Source organism: Bubalus kerabau, chromosome 5, assembly GCF_029407905.1.
Source record: "Bubalus kerabau isolate K-KA32 ecotype Philippines breed swamp buffalo chromosome 5, PCC_UOA_SB_1v2, whole genome shotgun sequence".
In the NCBI taxonomy this organism is placed as follows: domain Eukaryota; kingdom Metazoa; phylum Chordata; class Mammalia; order Artiodactyla; family Bovidae; genus Bubalus; species Bubalus kerabau.
The window spans coordinates 5,034,196-5,051,485 of NC_073628.1; the positions used below are offsets into that span (position 1 = coordinate 5,034,196).

General features: G+C 48.9%; 1 protein-coding gene across 23 annotated transcripts in view; it reads right to left on the reverse strand.

The window, feature by feature from the left end:
* Window positions 1–479: 479 nt before the first annotated feature.
* Window positions 480–17,290, reverse strand: part of PPP6R3 (protein phosphatase 6 regulatory subunit 3) — a 124,527-nt gene continuing 107,716 nt past the window's right edge. For 16 of the 23 annotated variants that reach the window (XM_055580609.1, XM_055580607.1, XM_055580606.1 and 13 more), the window contains 5 exons: window positions 14,453–14,606; window positions 13,009–13,115; window positions 11,326–11,476; window positions 5,129–5,248; window positions 1,993–4,812 (listed from right to left, as the gene is read on the reverse strand). In XM_055580609.1, the coding sequence (XP_055436584.1) occupies window positions 4,632–4,812; window positions 5,129–5,248; window positions 11,326–11,476; window positions 13,009–13,115; window positions 14,453–14,606 (713 nt within the window). In that variant the 3' untranslated portion in view covers window positions 1,993–4,631. The other 7 variants (XM_055580614.1, XM_055580613.1, XM_055580612.1 and 4 more) reach the window with 2 other exon arrangements.

Here is a 17,290-nt window from a genome sequence, read left to right on the forward strand (position 1 = left end):
CAAGGAGAAGCCCCAAGGGCCCTTCCATCAGCAGCGGGTGGGATGAACAAGATGCCGGGTTTACCTTGGGAAGGTGCAGAGGCCGAGGAGATCCAGAGGGTGCGGGACTGTGCGTGCAGCCCTGGAGCCAGGCGGCCCCTGCAGAGCTCTCCACCAGGCCAGACCAGGGCTCGCCGGCCGCCGGCAGTCCCCAAGGTCGGGCCGCGTCGGTCAGCACCCTTGAGACCAGCGAGGGGAGGCCTGTCCTCTGGCGGCGTTGAGGGTCCAGGGGAGCGTGCTCGAGGACAGTGTCTTCTGAGAGGAGCTCCCGACAGAAAGGGTCCCTGAGTTGGTGCAGAGGCCAGCGTGGCAGCCCCACTGACTGTCCCAGGGCACGCGGCTGGCCCCACTGTCCTTGGGGGCTAGTCTGCCTCCGGAAACCTCACCAAGGGCCTCCACACCATTTACAGTGGAAAAGTAAACCAGAAATAAGGCATTAGACATTTGATTTTTTTTATTTCCATATGCAATGTAATGTTTAGGCACGCTGCTTGGGATGCTATTTCTAAAAAAATCGTTGGCCATTTTTCAGAATATCCTTTTGGTTTTAAATACTGGTCAGGAAAAACAAATGATGTAAAAATACGTGAATAATTTTCTATTACAGAATGAAAAACTGATTCGCATCTAAAAGTGCAAGAGGTGAAGTAATCTAACCCTTTCACCAGACGGTATGGCAATATGCGATATATTGCTTCAGCTGTTTGAGAAGGCTGTGATGTATTTTTATATCGACATAGAAAATTATAAATTACACTGAATTAGTATCCATAATCACTATATATGTACACAAACCAGTTCTAAAAAAAAATACACTGGTTTAGAATTTACGAGTGAAAACCTCACAAGGTACAGTAAAACAATGAACATGCTGAGGTGCTGGACTCTGATTTCTAGTTTAAAAAGACGAGCCTGTAAAATGAACGCACTCTAATTCCATTAGCAGCACGAGCATTTCCCCACTGACTTGCCTAATACGATTCAGGTATGTTACAGATGCAGATTGCTCTGAAATGTTCATTGGTGATGCTTGTTATTAACAAGGTAAATTTTGGTGAATGGGTTAAAAGGCAGATGAACAACCAAAACAAAACATAAAACAAAAAAAAAAAACCCAAACCACAAGCCATGTACACTCCAAATATTCTAGTGTTTCACCTGTAGGGATAAACAGTTCAAGCAAACAAGACTTTAACAGAACATATGGCTTTACAATAACACAATTTATCAACTAAGTTGTAGCAATAAATACTTAATCTCTACCAATAGACTTACATTTTTTGATCCGTTTTTAAACAATACAGAAAACAGTTACCAATTAAAAACTGGTTATAAAAAGAACACCAAATATTTCTTATTCAAAATCACTTTTGTAAGTTAGAACAACCAAAATAACACTTAGAGGGCATTTCAATCCTACAACTCCTTGTCAACCTGGAAGAAAAATGAATTCAGAATTTTGTACAAGGTGAAAAATGTATGAAAACTGCCTAATACTTTGGTCACACTAATAATTGTCAAATAGTTATGTTTCAAATACAATAGATCTGTGTATTCACTTTTATAAAACTATTCTTACAGCCATTTTAACTATAGTATTACTACTATTATTACATGGGTGGCAAGATCTTATTTCACAGGCTACCCATTATTTAGAACAATACAATATAAACATACGCAAAAATTCTTGGTATTTGTCAATGTGCAACATTTGTACACGTCTGGGTTTCTCTGTACAGCGTCTTAGACTAGAATAGAAAGCTTGCTGGTCCTGATCCCTTGCAGAGTGAGTGCAGCGGCGGTGGCCCGGCGGGCTCCCCACGCAGCCCGGAGCCCCGCCCGCGTGGCGCCCGCAGCCCTCGGTCAGCAGCATGGGGGGCTCCTCATCATACGGGGCCATTGACCGCCGCGTCGCCCGGCACGCTCGGCTGCTCAGTCCTGCAGGGGGGCGAGAGACGGCCTCAGGACTCCCAGAGAGACCAACGCCGTGCCGCCCCGCTGGAGGGGGTGGACGACATCCATCAGAACACTGTTCAGGCGGGCCTAGAACAAAGCCTGCACTCAGGAGTCACCCCACGAAACGCTTCTTAAGTGAACGCTCCTAAAGCTCCAGAAACGAACCGCACAGCTCTAAGCTTTGGCTGGGGTTGACAAGGGCTACAGAGCAGCAGGTGCTGGGAGACCCTCCCCGCCTTGCCGCCGGAAGCACGGGGACAGAAGGGCCAGCGGTCTGCAGCCACTGTTCCCTGAGCCTTCAGTAGGTATCTGATCACCCCTCCTTCAGCACAGCTTTTCATGTTCCATACACTGCCATCCACATGAAATTTCACTTGGAAAAGCAGGATTCTGCTACTCAGAGAAGAGGTAGGGCAGGGGTGAGGGGAAACAAGAGAAAAGTCTGTCTTAAAAGGACCAACTTTGAGAACAAAGGTGTGCCCTGTAACACGTATTCCCATGAAGCAAAGGTCAGGGTAACGCTGGGGGGTGTGTGTGTGTGTGTGTGTCAGGGTAATGCTGGTGTGTGTGTCAGGGTAACGCTGGTGTGTGTGTCAGGGTAACGCTGGTGTGTGTGTCAGGCTAACGCTGGTGTGTGTGTGTGTCAGGGTAAAGCTGTGTGGGTGTGTCAGGGTAATGCTGGTGTGTATGTGTGTGTCAGGGTAACGCTGGGGGGTGTGTGTGTGTGTGTGTCTGTCTGTCTGTCTCAGGGTAAAGCTGTGTAGGTGTATCAGGGTAACGCTGCTGTGTGTATGTGTGTGTGTGTGTGTGTGAGATGACAGGGTACCCAGGATGTTCCTGCCAAAAACACAACTGGAGCACGTAGGAGACCCTTCGCGGTGCTCCCAACACCTTCCAGAGAAGACCCCGGAAAGGAAACAGTGCTGATGGCGGGCAGCACGAGGCCTCCTGACCCGGCGTCCACGCCCCAGCCCGTCAGTCCCAACAGAGACCCGTGAAGTCAGCTCCACACACACGGCAGATGTGACCCACACTGGACGCTGTCTCATTACGCCACAGAGACACAGGCCCTGCCTTCACCACCCGCGAGCTGTGTGATCTTCAGTACATTTCTCGACCTCTCCCAGCTTATTTTTACCCCCTGTAAAAGGGAGACGGTAAGTCTCCATAGAGATTAGTAGGACTACAACGTATGAAAATGCCTATCTACACACTAATGGCACAATACCACACACACTTGATCAACACTGAAAGATAACGTTTTGTGGCAACAGACATCTTTAAGTCAACAGTGCACCTAAAGCCTCGTGTTTGGTAGATGGACCCCCGAGGGTAAGACTGCACACGTAAGTCCCAAGCAGCTGTCTCCATCTTCAGCACCGCTTTACATACGCTGCTCTCGGAATGCGGCGTGCTGCATCAGCAAGCCTGCCTCTGTCCCTGTGGTCAGGAGTCCGCTTCCCAGAGCACCCCTTCTAGTCCTTCACCCGGCGGCAGGCAGTCTTCACGCCCCCGTGTTCTCTGTGGGTCTATCACCAGGACCAAACCGCTTCCCAGTGTGTGACGCCCCCCTCCCTCCCTTCCTGCTCCTCCGCCACCTGAGGCCTGCAGGTTGGGAGATGTCTCCAGGCTAGGAGAAGAACACGCAGGTTTCCCCTGGGACAGACACCCTGCACTTCAGAGCCCAGTAACTGCTCCCACAGGCCTGCCTCACTCGCATCAGAGAAAGCAGACCCAGGAGCCACGACTCCAGAGCAGGCGGGTTAGCTAGGTTGTAGGCAGCGCACAACATAAAGGAAATTTACAGGCAGACAGTGCGGAGATGGTGATAACTGATTGGAAGTCAGATCTACGAGGACCTCTGGAAAAACAAAGGAAAAAACTCCAGGCAAAAAATGACTTACCTAGTCCCTGAGCAGCACAGCTCAGGCTGGACCCCCACAGCTAGAGGGCCCCTCGATTCTTCCTCCCAAATCCTCCACTAGAGCCAACAGGTACAAGTAGTTCTTATAACGGACTCAGTTTATACAAAGTAATTAATTGCAAAAGCAAAGCCCTCATTCAAACAGTAATTTCCTCAAGAGAAAGAAAAGCTGGGTTTGCTACACAAGGAACAAGAGGTTTACGGACTTGTGAACCGAGAGTGCCCCCTGTTGGTAACCACTGGTTATACTACCCCTAAAACACCTGGATTTTGGGGGGTCAGGTGAGCAGAAAGCACGTCCCTGAAAAGGCTTCCTAAGGTTCCTCTATTCCTTATGGAAGGAATCTACAATCAAAAAAGGATATATTTTTGATTCTATATATATATATACATAGGATATATTCAATATATATTGGATATATTCAATCAAAAAAGTTCCCTCTGTGCAGGGCTGAGCAGAGGTCTGTGTGGTCCAAGGCAAGTTCTGATGCAGCAGGAGGCTGTCCTGGCTTGTGGGGCCTACGGTGGCCCTCGGGGACCGGCGGAGGCTGGGGCTTGGCCTGTGCCTCCAGACCACTGGCTCAGGCTAAGCTTAAGGCCACTAGAGAGGGAACATTATACTGCAAATCCCTTGACTTTGCAGGGAGGAGCTTCATACTTCATTTGGACAAGATACGTATTTTGCAAAAATAAAACCAAAGAGGGACTCACATTAAGAGTTCAGAACACTGAGCTTACACACAGGGAGCTGCACTCTGGGAAGCCACCTGAGTGTCACGTGGACACATCTGCACAAGTGGGCACAGGAGCCGCTTGTCTTGGTAGCTGGGTGACTGCAGGACAGAGGGAACCCAATCCTGGAGGGGCTCAGTATCAGCCCCAACTTGGTGCCCCTTTGAGAAAAACAGGAGGGGGTATGCCAGAATGAGAGGCCCTTCCACCCCCAACAACTTCTCAGAGAACCAGTGACACTACCTCCAAGCAGCAGACGGTTTTCAGCTTCTGGGCTAGGAGGCGCGCTGTGACACGTGAGTTCTCAGCTCAGTCACCTGGCTGCCATCCAGGACTGAGGAACACCACTGTGCTGAGCAGTCACCGGTGAGCCGAGGACAGCTGTAACGGCCCTCAGCCCCAGGCCCGCGCCCCTCCCGGCTCCCAGGAGACAAAGCGGGGCAGGGCTGAGACGGCCGGCAGGAAGCAGGCACTCACCTCTGCTCTGGGCTGCTGCTGGGGGGCCGGGGGGCCACAGACTTGCCCTCCGCCGTCTCCGGGCTCTCCTCCACGTCCTTACAAGCAGCATCTTGAGAGGTAGACAGTTTTCCTTCCTCACTGCATAAAGAGGGCGACAGGCAGCGTGAGAGGCCAAGGTGGCACCAGCAGGCAGAGGATGAGGACGCATGCGATGGCTCTTAAGTCATGGTGGCCGTGGAGCCAAGCCCCGGGGCTAAGCATGCTCGGGGAGGGGGCGCAGGGGCCACAGACACGCCGGGGAGACCACGGAAGGGGAGGACCACACACGTGGGAGCTGAGAGAGGGACGATGTGATGCGGTTGGTGTCTGGTAAAGAACAGCCCCGCGGCACTGTACATACCGGTAGGATCTCAACACTCTGAGGCCAAGGGTGCAAAACAGAAAAAGAAATGGACAAGACTTTCAGAATACTCCTAAAATGAGGTATTTGGGGGAATACTACGTCCACGACTGCATATAAGCAAAACTGCAGGCTCGGAGAAGGTGTCAAATGAACCTGTTTGAAGGAACGAGTCTTCAGTTAAAGGTTTTGCGCCCAGGGCCAAGCCCCCCATCGGCTTGCTGGCTGAGGTCCCGGAAGCAGGAGGCCATGCAGCTGAGCCAGGACCAGCTTCTCGAGCCATCTCTGACAAGGCCTGAGAAGGACAAACCTGTGGCGGGAGAGAGCGGGAACAGCGGCCAGGAGTGGGGCAAACCGAGCCTTAAGGGGTCAGAGGGCTTGGGGACATGAAACACCAAAGGATGGTTTCCTCTTCAACGCTCCTGGTGTCTCCACTGTCTGGGGACTAGAAACTTAAGACTTTTGCCTATTCTGTCTGGATTTCCTGTTTTTTTTTTGGTGACACAATTCAAGACAGCACTAAACGGAGCTTGAGGGCAGCTACAGGTCCCACCATCCTTAGTGCTGGGTCCTATCTTCAATCTGCTTGTGAGAAACCTCATTTTAGGATGACTTCTGAGTGGCTTTCAGATGGCTTGGGGCAATACATTTATGGGAAGGGACCTGAAGTCTAGCCCATTCCTCCTCCTAATTCATCCCTACTCTCCATTCCCTGCTCAACACAGCTATGCTGATGTGTTCCATGCCTGTTACCTTCATTGTTGTAAAATGTACAGTCATTTTACCCATGTGGATTCTGAGACCCGTGACTGGCCGTGAATCGCACCCTCCCTGCACTCGGGACGGTCCCAGCATAGCTGGGAGCTCTGCCTGCCCTGCTAACTGGAGCACAGCACCCCGAGGCACCCACCTCCCGTCGCACAGCGCACCTCGCAGAGACCAGAGCCTGGACACACAAAGCCACACGGTCGCCCACTGCCTGCCTCCGGCCCAGGGGACCCACTCGGGCCCCTCTCAGGCTTCACACCCAGGACTGGAAAACAGTCATCTTTCCAACTACAAGGAAGCCCCCACTGCCCCCGAGAATGACTGCCCCGGTCAGCATCCACCACGAGCAGGGCCTTGGGGCTCCTGCGGCCCCACACCCACCGACACTCACGCTCCCCATCGTTCCCCTCCTGCTGCTCTAGTAAGATGTGTGTGAGTTCTCAGAATCTGAGTTTTCCTTCTTTTTGCCCCTTTGGGTTTCCTTGTCTATAAACTGCCTGTTGCTATTTTTTGCCCATTTTCCGATATGGGTTTTCATTCTTTTCCTTACTGGTTTGAATATTAAATGCTAATTTCTGGCTGATTTAGAACTGTAAGCTTTTCCCCCTTAATCTGCCATCTGCCTCTTAATTTTGTCTACAGTAATTTATCAACCAGAAATTCTTCACTGTGATGTAACCCAATCCTATTCTCTGCGTGAGGTTTACGCTTTTAAAGGCAGTTTGTTTTGTTTTGAAAAAGCAGCCCTTTACCGCCCTCGGGTCAGAACACTGTGTGTTCTTCCACCCACCGTGAGACTGACCACGCCACTTAATCCCAGTACTGCATGTTCCCATCTGGAAAGTGGGATGGTAACCATGGTGCTTTCAGTTTTAATCATATACAACTTTTTTTTTCCTCAAACGCTTCATCAAAAATGTCAAATGATTTCTTCATTCTGTTAATATGCACCAGATCACCCAGACAGATTTTCTAATGTTGAACCATCTTTACAATTCAGGGATAAACTAACGGATCATTATGAAGTATTTCTGGTATACCTTAAGGATGCTGAACCATCTTTACAGTTCAGAGATAAACCGATCATTATGAATTTTTTTTTATACTATTAGGTTCAGTTAGCAGATATTTCACATAGGATTTTTGCATTTAGTTTGCCTGTAAGTGACATAAGCTGATCATTTTCTGTAATTATCTTCATCTGGTTCTGGAATTAGGTTTTCACTGCTTCATAAAAAGGTCCAGGCCGTTTGGGCACTTTTTCTATTTTCTGTAACAACTTAGGAATTGATAGATTAACATGTAGCATGCAGGAGCAGCACTGGGTCATCACCGCCACTGACATAAGCCTGGCCCGTGAGTCAGTCTACTTTTCCTCTGCAAATGCCTTGTTTGTATCCTCTGTCAAATTGTAAAAGTTATTTATTGTCTCTTCCTTTGATATTAGGTTCCTCCTATATCCTGTGTGTTTCTTTGCTAGTTATGACTTGTCTTTTCTTTCATTTTATTGTGTCTTTTAGAAGATTGTCTTTCATACCTATACCTAGAACAGAGGTTTAACTTGTTCTCTTACACGGATATTTACAATCTATCAGTCCCTTCTCTCTTCACTGTCACCTGACCACGTCAGTGTAGGGTCTGCTCGCACAGCCCTGCACCACGGCCATGGCATCGTCTTAGCAACAGTGAGCCCTGACAGCTACCATGGTGAGGCCCTCACTCTCCTCTTTACAGTGATCCTGCTCTTCACGGCTCTCCTCGGTCTTCTCTGAAAATTACAATCAGTTTCTCCCTTTCATAAAAAACTCCATTGAGATTTTGAGGAGAAATCCATTGAGAAGCAATGCCAAAGTTAGCGAACGTGCTGTGAAGTCACTTCAGTCGTGTCTTGACTCTCTGCGACCCTACGGACTGTGGCCCACTAGGCTCCTCTGTCCGTGAGATTATCTAGGCAAGAACCGGAGTGGGTTGCCATGCCCTGCTCCGGGGGCTTTCTTGACCCAGGGACTGAACCCACACCTCGTGTGTCTCCTGCCCTGGCAGCAGGTTCTTCACCGCTAGTGCCGCCTGGGAAGCCCTGTTGGCAAACATGGTCATCAGCAAACTATAAAAGGTCTTAATAACGCGGATAACCACGATGGTGTGGTCACTTACCTCCAGCCAGACATCCTAGAGTATGAAGTCAACTAGGCCTTAGGAAGCATTTCCATGAACAAAGCTGGTGGAGGTGATGGAATTCCAACTACGCTGTTTCAAATTCTAAAAGATGATGCTGTGCAAGTGCTGCACTCAATACACCAGCAAATTTGGAAAACTCACCAGTGTCCATAGGACTGGAAAGGTCAGTTTTCATTTTCATTCCAATCCCAAAGAAGGGCAATGCCAAAGAATGTTCAAACTACAGTACAACTGCACTCATTTCACATGTTAGCAAGGTAATCAGACATGAACTGAGAACTGTCAGATGTACAAGATGGACTTAGAAAAGGCAGAGGAACCAGAGATCAAATTGTCAAGATTCTTTGGATCACAGAGAAAGCAAGGGAATTCCAGAAAAACATCTACTTCTGCTTCATTGACTATGCTAAAGCCTTTGACTGCATGGATCACAACAAACTGTGGAAATTTCTTAAAAGAGATGGGAATACCAGACCACCTTAACCTGCCTCCTGAGAATCCTGTATATGGGTCAAGAAGCAACAGTTAGAACAAGACATGGAACAACAGACTGGTTCCAAATTGGGAAAGGAGTATGTCAAGTCTATACACTGTTACCCTGTTTATTTAACTTCTATTCAGAGTACATCAAGTGAAATGCCAGGCTGGATGAATCACAAGCTGGAAGCAAGACTGACGGGAAAAATATAAACAACCTCAGATATGCAGATGATACCACCCTAATGACAGAAAGTGAAGAGGAACTAAAGCGCCTCTTGAAGAAAGTGAAACAGGAGAGTGAAAAAGCTGGCTTAAAACTCAACATTAAAAAACTAAGATCATGGTATCCAGTCCCATGACTTCATGGTAAACAGAAGGGGAAAGAGTGGAAACAGTGACAGATTTTATTTTCCTGGGCTCCAAAATCACTGCAGATGGTAACTGTAGCCATGAAATTAAAAGACGCTTGCTCCTTGGCTATGACAAAAGCTATGACAAACCTAGACAGCGTATTAAAAAGCAGAGACATCACTTTACCAGCAATGGTCCATACAGTCAAAGCGATGGTTTTTCCAGGAGTCATGTACAGATAAGAGAGTTGGACCATAATGAAGGCTGAGCACCAAAGAATTGATGCTTTTGAATTGTAGTGCTGGAGAAGACTCTTGAGAGACCCTTACACTGCAGGGAGATCAAATCGGTCAATCCTAAAGGAAACCAACCCTGAATATTCATTGGAAGGACTGATGCTGAAGCTCTAATACTTTGGCCACTGATGCTGGGAAAGACTGAGGGCAGGAAGGGAAAGGGTCAACAGAGGATGAGATGGTTGGATAGCATCACCAACTTAATACACAGGAGTTTGAGCAAACTCTGGGCAATAGTGACGAACGGAGAAGCCTGGTGTACTGCAGTCCCTGGGGTCACAGAGTCTGACAAGATTCTGTGATTAAACAACAGGGAAACACGGTACTGATGTCTCCCCCTGTGCATTTAGGTCTTTCGGTCTCAGATACAGACAAGGTTTAACTTTTCATTTAAAGGGGAAGGGGCACATCTAGGACATCTTGTGCTGGCTTCTAAGATGCAATCGACTTGTGGGTGTATTCAATAAACTTGCTAAACTTTACTGGCAATTTCAATGTTTACATACAGGTTCCACTGGAATTTTTATATAGCAAGTCATAAGCTACAAATAACCTGCAGTCCATGGGGTCGCAAAGAGTCAGACACGATTGAGTGACCGAGCTGACCCTGCAAATAAACAATAACCATTTTACTTCTTTGGAATCTGTACGCCTTTTATTTACTTTTATTTTATGCTGCTTGTGCTAAGACCAGCAGCACAGTGCTGATGAGAGGCAGTAACTGCAGGGCTCACTGTCTGTCTTGTCTTTGAAAATGTGTATTTCTTCAAAATAATGTTTCACTGTTAAGAATTGAGTCTGCTGTGGATTTTCAGTGGACACTTTTATCAGTAGCTGCTTCTTATTCCTAGTTTGTTAAATGGTCACAAATAGCTTTAATTTTTATCAAATGTTTTTTTTACCTACTGAAAGTCCAAAAGATTTCCAACCTTTTATCTATTAATTACCATCAGTAATCTTCAAAATGCTGTAACATCCTTGTATTCATGAGATACACCCTTGGTCATGAGTTAAAACCACACTGCTAGATTCGGTTTGCCACCTCGTAACTTTAAAGTATCTACATACAGACCCACACGTGAGCTCAGCCCACAGTCATCTCTCCTTTCATGCTTTGTTTCGCGCTGGCTTCTCTAGCTGGGATGCGTTATTCTTGTGATACGAAAGGGTCTGTGTAAGGTGGAGACCAGAGCTCTGAGCACCGAGTTAGCTGCAGTCTATGGGTTTTGGTAGAACCTTTTTCACTAGTTTTTCAGCTTTGCTTTTAATTTGCATTATGATTCCTTTTTTGACACACAAGTTTACAAGTGAGGGTAATTTCCAAATATGTTTTTGTACGCTATCATTCTGTCATGAATCCTGCTGGCTGCATTGTATCTGGAGGAAATGATCTGTGTAAGACCCAAACTTATGGTTTAGATGGTCCCAGCTTTGTTGCCTGTATCCAATTCCTGTTTCTAGAGGTATGTCGTCAGTTCTTTAAACTCATGTATTTTGAATCCCATCAGTCTTCTCAACCTTTAGTCTTCAAAATACTATTCAAAGGGGAAGGGCACAGACACGGAGAGAGCCAAACTCCATCTCTTTGTTAAGACTTAATACATTTAATGGAAATAATAGAATGATGTCAGGCTAATGTCTGAATCCACACTGGAACCAAATTACAGACATTAGTATTTGTGGCTTCTCCTCCACCACCCTCCCGACAACCTGAAGCTGCCAGTATGACCGAGCCTGGTTACCTTTTGAAGACCGCAGTTTCTGTCTTGGCATCTACAGTGAGGCTGAGAGTTTCCTTCATGCCGCCATTCATCACTGTCTCAGTTACCTTGTCTGTACTTTCTGCATCCTCCTCGCCGTCGGAGCTGGCTTCCATGGCCACACTGCCTGGCGCTGAAAAGCACACACAGCTGATGGTCACGTGCATCAACACCGACTAGGACCTGCCGCCCCCTGTGCAGACCCTCCCACCCAGCGCCACCTCAGCTGTTTGGAGACAGAGACATGAGATGGTCTGCCCGCTGCTGCCTCTTAATGACGCCCATGAGACAGAAGCTGCAAGGGTCACTGACTACAGCCTAGGACCAGCTAGACCACAGGTCTCCCTCGCTACCTGTACACTCAACTGTCCTCAGATGACTGCCCTGCCCCTCACTTCTCCAGCTGCCAGCACAGGGCAGAGTAGGCGACCGAATATTCTGTAGCCACAAGCCACCATTCAGCCGGCACTGTTCTCGTTCACCCTGTGCCTCCCGCTTGTCCACGGCTCAGGTCCTGTTTTCCCTGTTTGCTAAATTACCCTGCTGCGGTTCTCTGTGGGTCATTTTTGGTCCTATGAGAGGGAGTCATGTGGCAAGCTGCTGATGAGCATCTGAATTCACACCTGGCCTCAGAGACCAGGTCAAACCACCCAGCCTGGGCCTGAGTTTTCTTATGAACAAAACTGGAGGTGTTTGAACCCCCTTACAGAACTGCTCAGGGATAAACTAGGTCATCTGTATACAATGTAGCTCAGACAGTAAAGCGTCTACCTACAAGGCGCGAGACCCGGTTTCAATCCCTGGGTGGGGAAGATCCCCTGGAGAAGGAAATGGCACCCCACTCCAGTACTCTTGCCTGGAAAACCCCATGGACGGAGGAGCCTGGTGGGCTGCAGTCCATGGGGTCGCTGAGGGTCGGACACGACTGAGCGACGTCACTTTCACTTTTCAGAAGAATGACAAATGCAACACTCATCTCTGGGTTGCTCCTCTCCCTTGCCCCTGGGCATCCCCCTTGCCCCTGGGCTCTTGTGCCCACACATGCACCTGCATTTTCTGAGAACTTTTTGTCTCTTCCGTGTCAATCCCTCCTTCTCACCCCTTCACCAACTTCCCACAGCCCTAATCATGAGGCTGGAAACAGTTCAGGGCCCATGCAAACTACACCTGCCTATTCTGAGGAAGACAGCCACTGGACAACCTCAACCATTTCACCTGTTCATAAAGATGCAAAGAAATAAACCACCACACAGCCTAAAATGCACCCAGACAGCACCCTCCCAAGGAATAAAAGCACCGGGTGCAGCCAGGCCTGGAGCGCCCACGCAAGTGCTGGTCTCACTCCCCGGGTGCTGCAGGCCAAGACCTCGTCCTTTCTGGGCCCGTTTCCTTTCCTGTCTTGAGGGGACTGAACGACTGGCAACTTAGATACCTTACTCTTTCTAGGATCAGCATGCTGTGGTTCTGGAATAAACACACAATTGCTTTTTGCCCAAAGCCCTGAGGATATCAGACCCACATCTCATTTTCCTGGGTCCTTTGAAACCTTGAACTTTTTTAGAAACCTGCTTTGTGGACAAAGACAACTGCCCAGATCTAGGGAACTCAGCGTCACGTTCCAGAGTGAACACCAGCCAGGACAGCGTGTGCCGGCCCCGAACCCACCTTCCGGCTGAACAGCCAGCGCAGCCACGCTCGGCGTCAGAGGGTCCATCGGCTCAGTGCTGGTTTCCATCTCCACTGGGGAATTACTCCTTAAAGAATCTTTAGTACTTTTAGAAAAGAGAAAATTCAGAAGTGAGCAGTGGGAGACGGCCCTCAGGATCATCATTCACAGAAAACCTTCGAACACTAGTTTCAAATCCACTGTGGAGACACAGCTGGTTACAGACTCCAAGAAACACAAATGTGAGTGTGGACGGCAGAGTGGAGTGGCAGATGAGCCGGGGTGGGAGATGTTCTGTTGGGTCAGCAGGGCAGTGACACGAGGACTTCTCGGAGGTTTCCAGAGTCTCAAGATGCCCCCAGCCCTCAGGCTCACACAAGCACCAAGCTCCCGAGGTTGGGACAGTAGCGCATACCCTGTACACTATCAACTGTATCTACAGTTCCATTTTTACAAAACTCCTATCACCTCTAGGCAAACTGCCCAGAGGGCCTGGCCCTGTTGATGATGTTTAATGAGACAACATGGCCCGTGCACAAGGGCTTATAAAGCGAAGCAGTTGCTTCAGCAGCATTCTCAAGTAACCATAAGAGCAAGAGGCAGAAACCTGGCTGCCCTGTACCGGAGGAGAACCAGCATCTCCTTGTATTTTGGAGACATTTTCCATAAACCTCACTTCACCTCTGAGTAATGGCTCACTGCTATTATCAGAGGTGCTATGAAGCAATGTGGGTTTTGGTCTCCTCTCCTGATCTGTCTACAATGGTAACTGCTAGCTCACATCAGGTTGTTTTCTAATCTTTGCCATTACAGCGACTATTTAAAAACATGTCTTGTGAGAACAGGGAAAGAAAGTCTTTCAAGTCGGGGGGTGGTAACCTCCACCCCATTTTTTTCAGGAGACAAAATGAAACAACAGTAAGCAAATCAAAATAAGTGTAAGGAGACATGAAATACATGGTTAATACTCAAAGCGGACAGTATCATTCAGGAAAACTACAAAATGATCAGTTGCTGTTGCTCAGACTAATGCAATTAACAAGACTGACAGTCACATCTGACATACTCCTAAATTTACAGTGCTAGATTAGCTCCAAGCAGAATGTATGTTCAGTATCATCTATTAAACGCAAGGTACACGCCGCGTCTCCATAACACTCTCCACAGAGGCGCCCCTCAGGAACTCCCGGGCTCCACGGTCAGCACTCTGCCCCTGACTCCCTGGGCCATCTCCTCAGCCCACTTTATCATCCACTCCTCCTCCCAGCTCACCCAGGAGGAGAGCAGGGAGGAAGAGGGTGGTGCTTCCTCGTAATTCAGAGCTGTGTCTACATCCCCCCCCGTTGATTTTTCAATCTTGTTTAAGGCACTGTATTCAACTGGGAACATGCTTCACGCCCGGTTCTCAGGTGGGAAGGATGGGAGAGCCGCGCACGTGCTCACCTCAGGGAAGACGTGAACTCTGAGAAAGAAGCCCAGCCTGTCTCCTTCGTCGGCATAGGCTCCTCCGTGCTCCAGACGTCAGACCCCACAGAGTCTAAGGGAGCACCATGCGTCGTCTCCATGGGGACATCAAAGTTGGCTGACCAGTTGGGTGCTAAAAAGGGGAGGAATTCCACTTTGAGAATGCTTCAGTAATTTAATGTAACACAAGCATTTTTCAAAAACAGATGTGTAGTGGTAAGTAAAGAAAAAAGACTGCAGGTGTGGGGCAAAGGGTATTCTAACAGACTACTGGTGGGAGTGGATAAGCCACAACCACATGGAGGGCCATTCGATAACGTCTATTATAAAACTGTGTGTTTCCTTTGATCCCTTAGCAATTCCCCTTTCTGTGATTTTTTTTCCAACAGCAATTAACACACAAGGATACAAAGTCACACAGAAAACAATACACTGATATTAATTTCTTGACTCTGACAAAGGCACCAAGGTTACATGAACGCTCGGAGAAAGATGGGTGCAGGGCATACAGCCACTCCCTGACAATCTCTGCACCTTTTCTGCAAATCCAAAATTAGTATTAAATCAATAGTTTTTTAAAAGCATGTTAGTACTCAGTCACAGTAAACTGGGAACAACCTCAAGGCGTCCCACCCACCCCCAGTCCACAGTGGTGCTTCTCACAGCTGCCCTTCACCTGAGCACACATAGCAGCGGGCTTCCCGTGACACGAGGAGCAATACAGACTTAGTCTCTGCCCACCCCACCGCCAGTCTGAAGTGACAAAGGTTTCTGTATCTAATGAGAAGAGACTGGGAGCTCCTGGAGAGCATCAGGATGGGGACTGGAGGAGTGGGGCAACCAAGTGCTTAGAGGGTTGGAACTTTTGGCCCTTCCCTACCCCCACCCCCCAACCTTCTAGAAGGGTAAGGGGCTAGAGGTCAAGTTAATCACTAATGACCAAAGATTTCACTAATCATGCCCCCTTAGCAAGGTCCCCATGAACACCCAAGCTGCAGGGCTTCAGGGCTTCTGGGTTGGGGACAGAGGTGGCAGATGAGACTCCACTGGGACCCAAGTTCCTGCCCGTGGGACCCTCTGGACCCGTCCTGTTCATCTGTAGCCTTTAATATATCAACTGGTAATGGTAGGTAAAGGGTTTTTCTGAATTCTATGAGCAGTTCTAGCAAATAATCAAACCCAAAGAGGTCATGGGAACTCCCAGTTTACAGCCAGTTGGTCAGAAGTACCGGCCGGGGGTGGGGGGCGGGCAGCCGACTCGCGGGGCGGGCGAGCCCTAACCCGTGGGCCTGACTCAGACGGTCAGTGCCTCGGCTGAGCTGTGTGGGAGACTCACACATTTGGTGTCAGGAGTGAAGTTCTGAGAGCAGAGAGGAGCTCTGTTCCCGCTGGCTTGCTAGGTCCTGCAGGCATGGGAGAGTGCTCAGAGATGGGGGTGGCGGGACCGCGCGCCCTGTCTGTGCTGTTCCTCTCTTGCTGTGGTCTGGGTCCTGCCGGTCTCTGTCTCTGTTTAAATGTCGCCACCCGAGGTGTGTCCCTTCAGACGAAATCAGGTCTGCTTGCTCTCATCACACACCGTGCTGTTCCTTCTCAGTACCCCATGCTGAATGCCCAAATCCTTGCTGCGGACGAGCTGGCAGTGGGGACCACCGCTCTTTATCAGGGATGCTCTCTATCACAACTGGAGGCTCCAGGCTGTAAGGAAGGAATGCTAGGCTACGGGATCCGCGAGCTACTTGGGGATGCTCCTCAAGACAAACGACCAAGAAGGACCTGTGTGTAACCGAAGTGCTCCAACCTACAGACCTTCCCGGGACTCCAGGCAACTTACTCAGCTCCCCTGGGCTAGCTTTCCTCATCTTTTCACTTCAGATAAAACCATCCACTTAGTCCTGAGGGTTAAATGAGGGCCTCATCTAGCAGGTACTGAGGGAGGGCTGTTTCTGAGCTTCCTGCCCTCTGGTCTGTGTACCAATGCGGCAGGGCGACATGGGTCTGAGAAGAAATAGGACCTTAATGTCTGAAAACCTCACCTGCAACCTCAGAAAAGTCAAGAAAGTGAAAGTGTTAGTCACTCAGTCATGTTTGACTCTTTGCGACCCCACAGACTGTACCCTGCCAAGCTCCTCTGTCCATGGGATTCTCCAGGCAAGAATATTGGAGCTTGTTGCCATTTCCTTCTCCAGGGGATCTTCCCGACCCAGGAATCGAACCCTGGTCTCCTGAATTGCAGGCAGATTCTTTACCATTTGTCACCTCCAGGGAAGGTGACAGGTATTTCTGCTGCCCACCATATGCAAAGTTCTGGACTCACTCCATCCAAATAAACTAGGCTACACAGAAATGACTGTTGTTAGTCATTTCCTATTATCATCGTCCCAGGATAGTCTTTCCCAGGCTACCTCCTCAGAATTACTCTAACATTAACTGTTGAGAAACTCTTCTCAACAGTCAAGAAAAACTCTGGAAGAAGCCGCAGAGATTGGGTGGACGGCAGAAGCTCTCAAGTCAGAGGCTGAGACAGCTCAGAGCCCTGGAGGGGAGCACTCCCCACCCTTGGTCCCACCTCAACCCCAGCTGACCTGCCAGTGCAAAGAAAGCTTTCCCAAGCAGCAAGGTCAGGAGGGCTGAGACCTGCGAGGCCATGCCCTGTGGGTGAACATCACACCCCCGCCCTTTGTCTCTCCCTGTCCCCACACCCAGCTCCAGAGACGCCACGACAGTGGGAGGGAGTCACACCAAGTGTACGGTCTCTCCCCAAGTCACTTATCACCCACTCAGCGACCTCACAGGTCCACAGACTCCAAAATACCACTC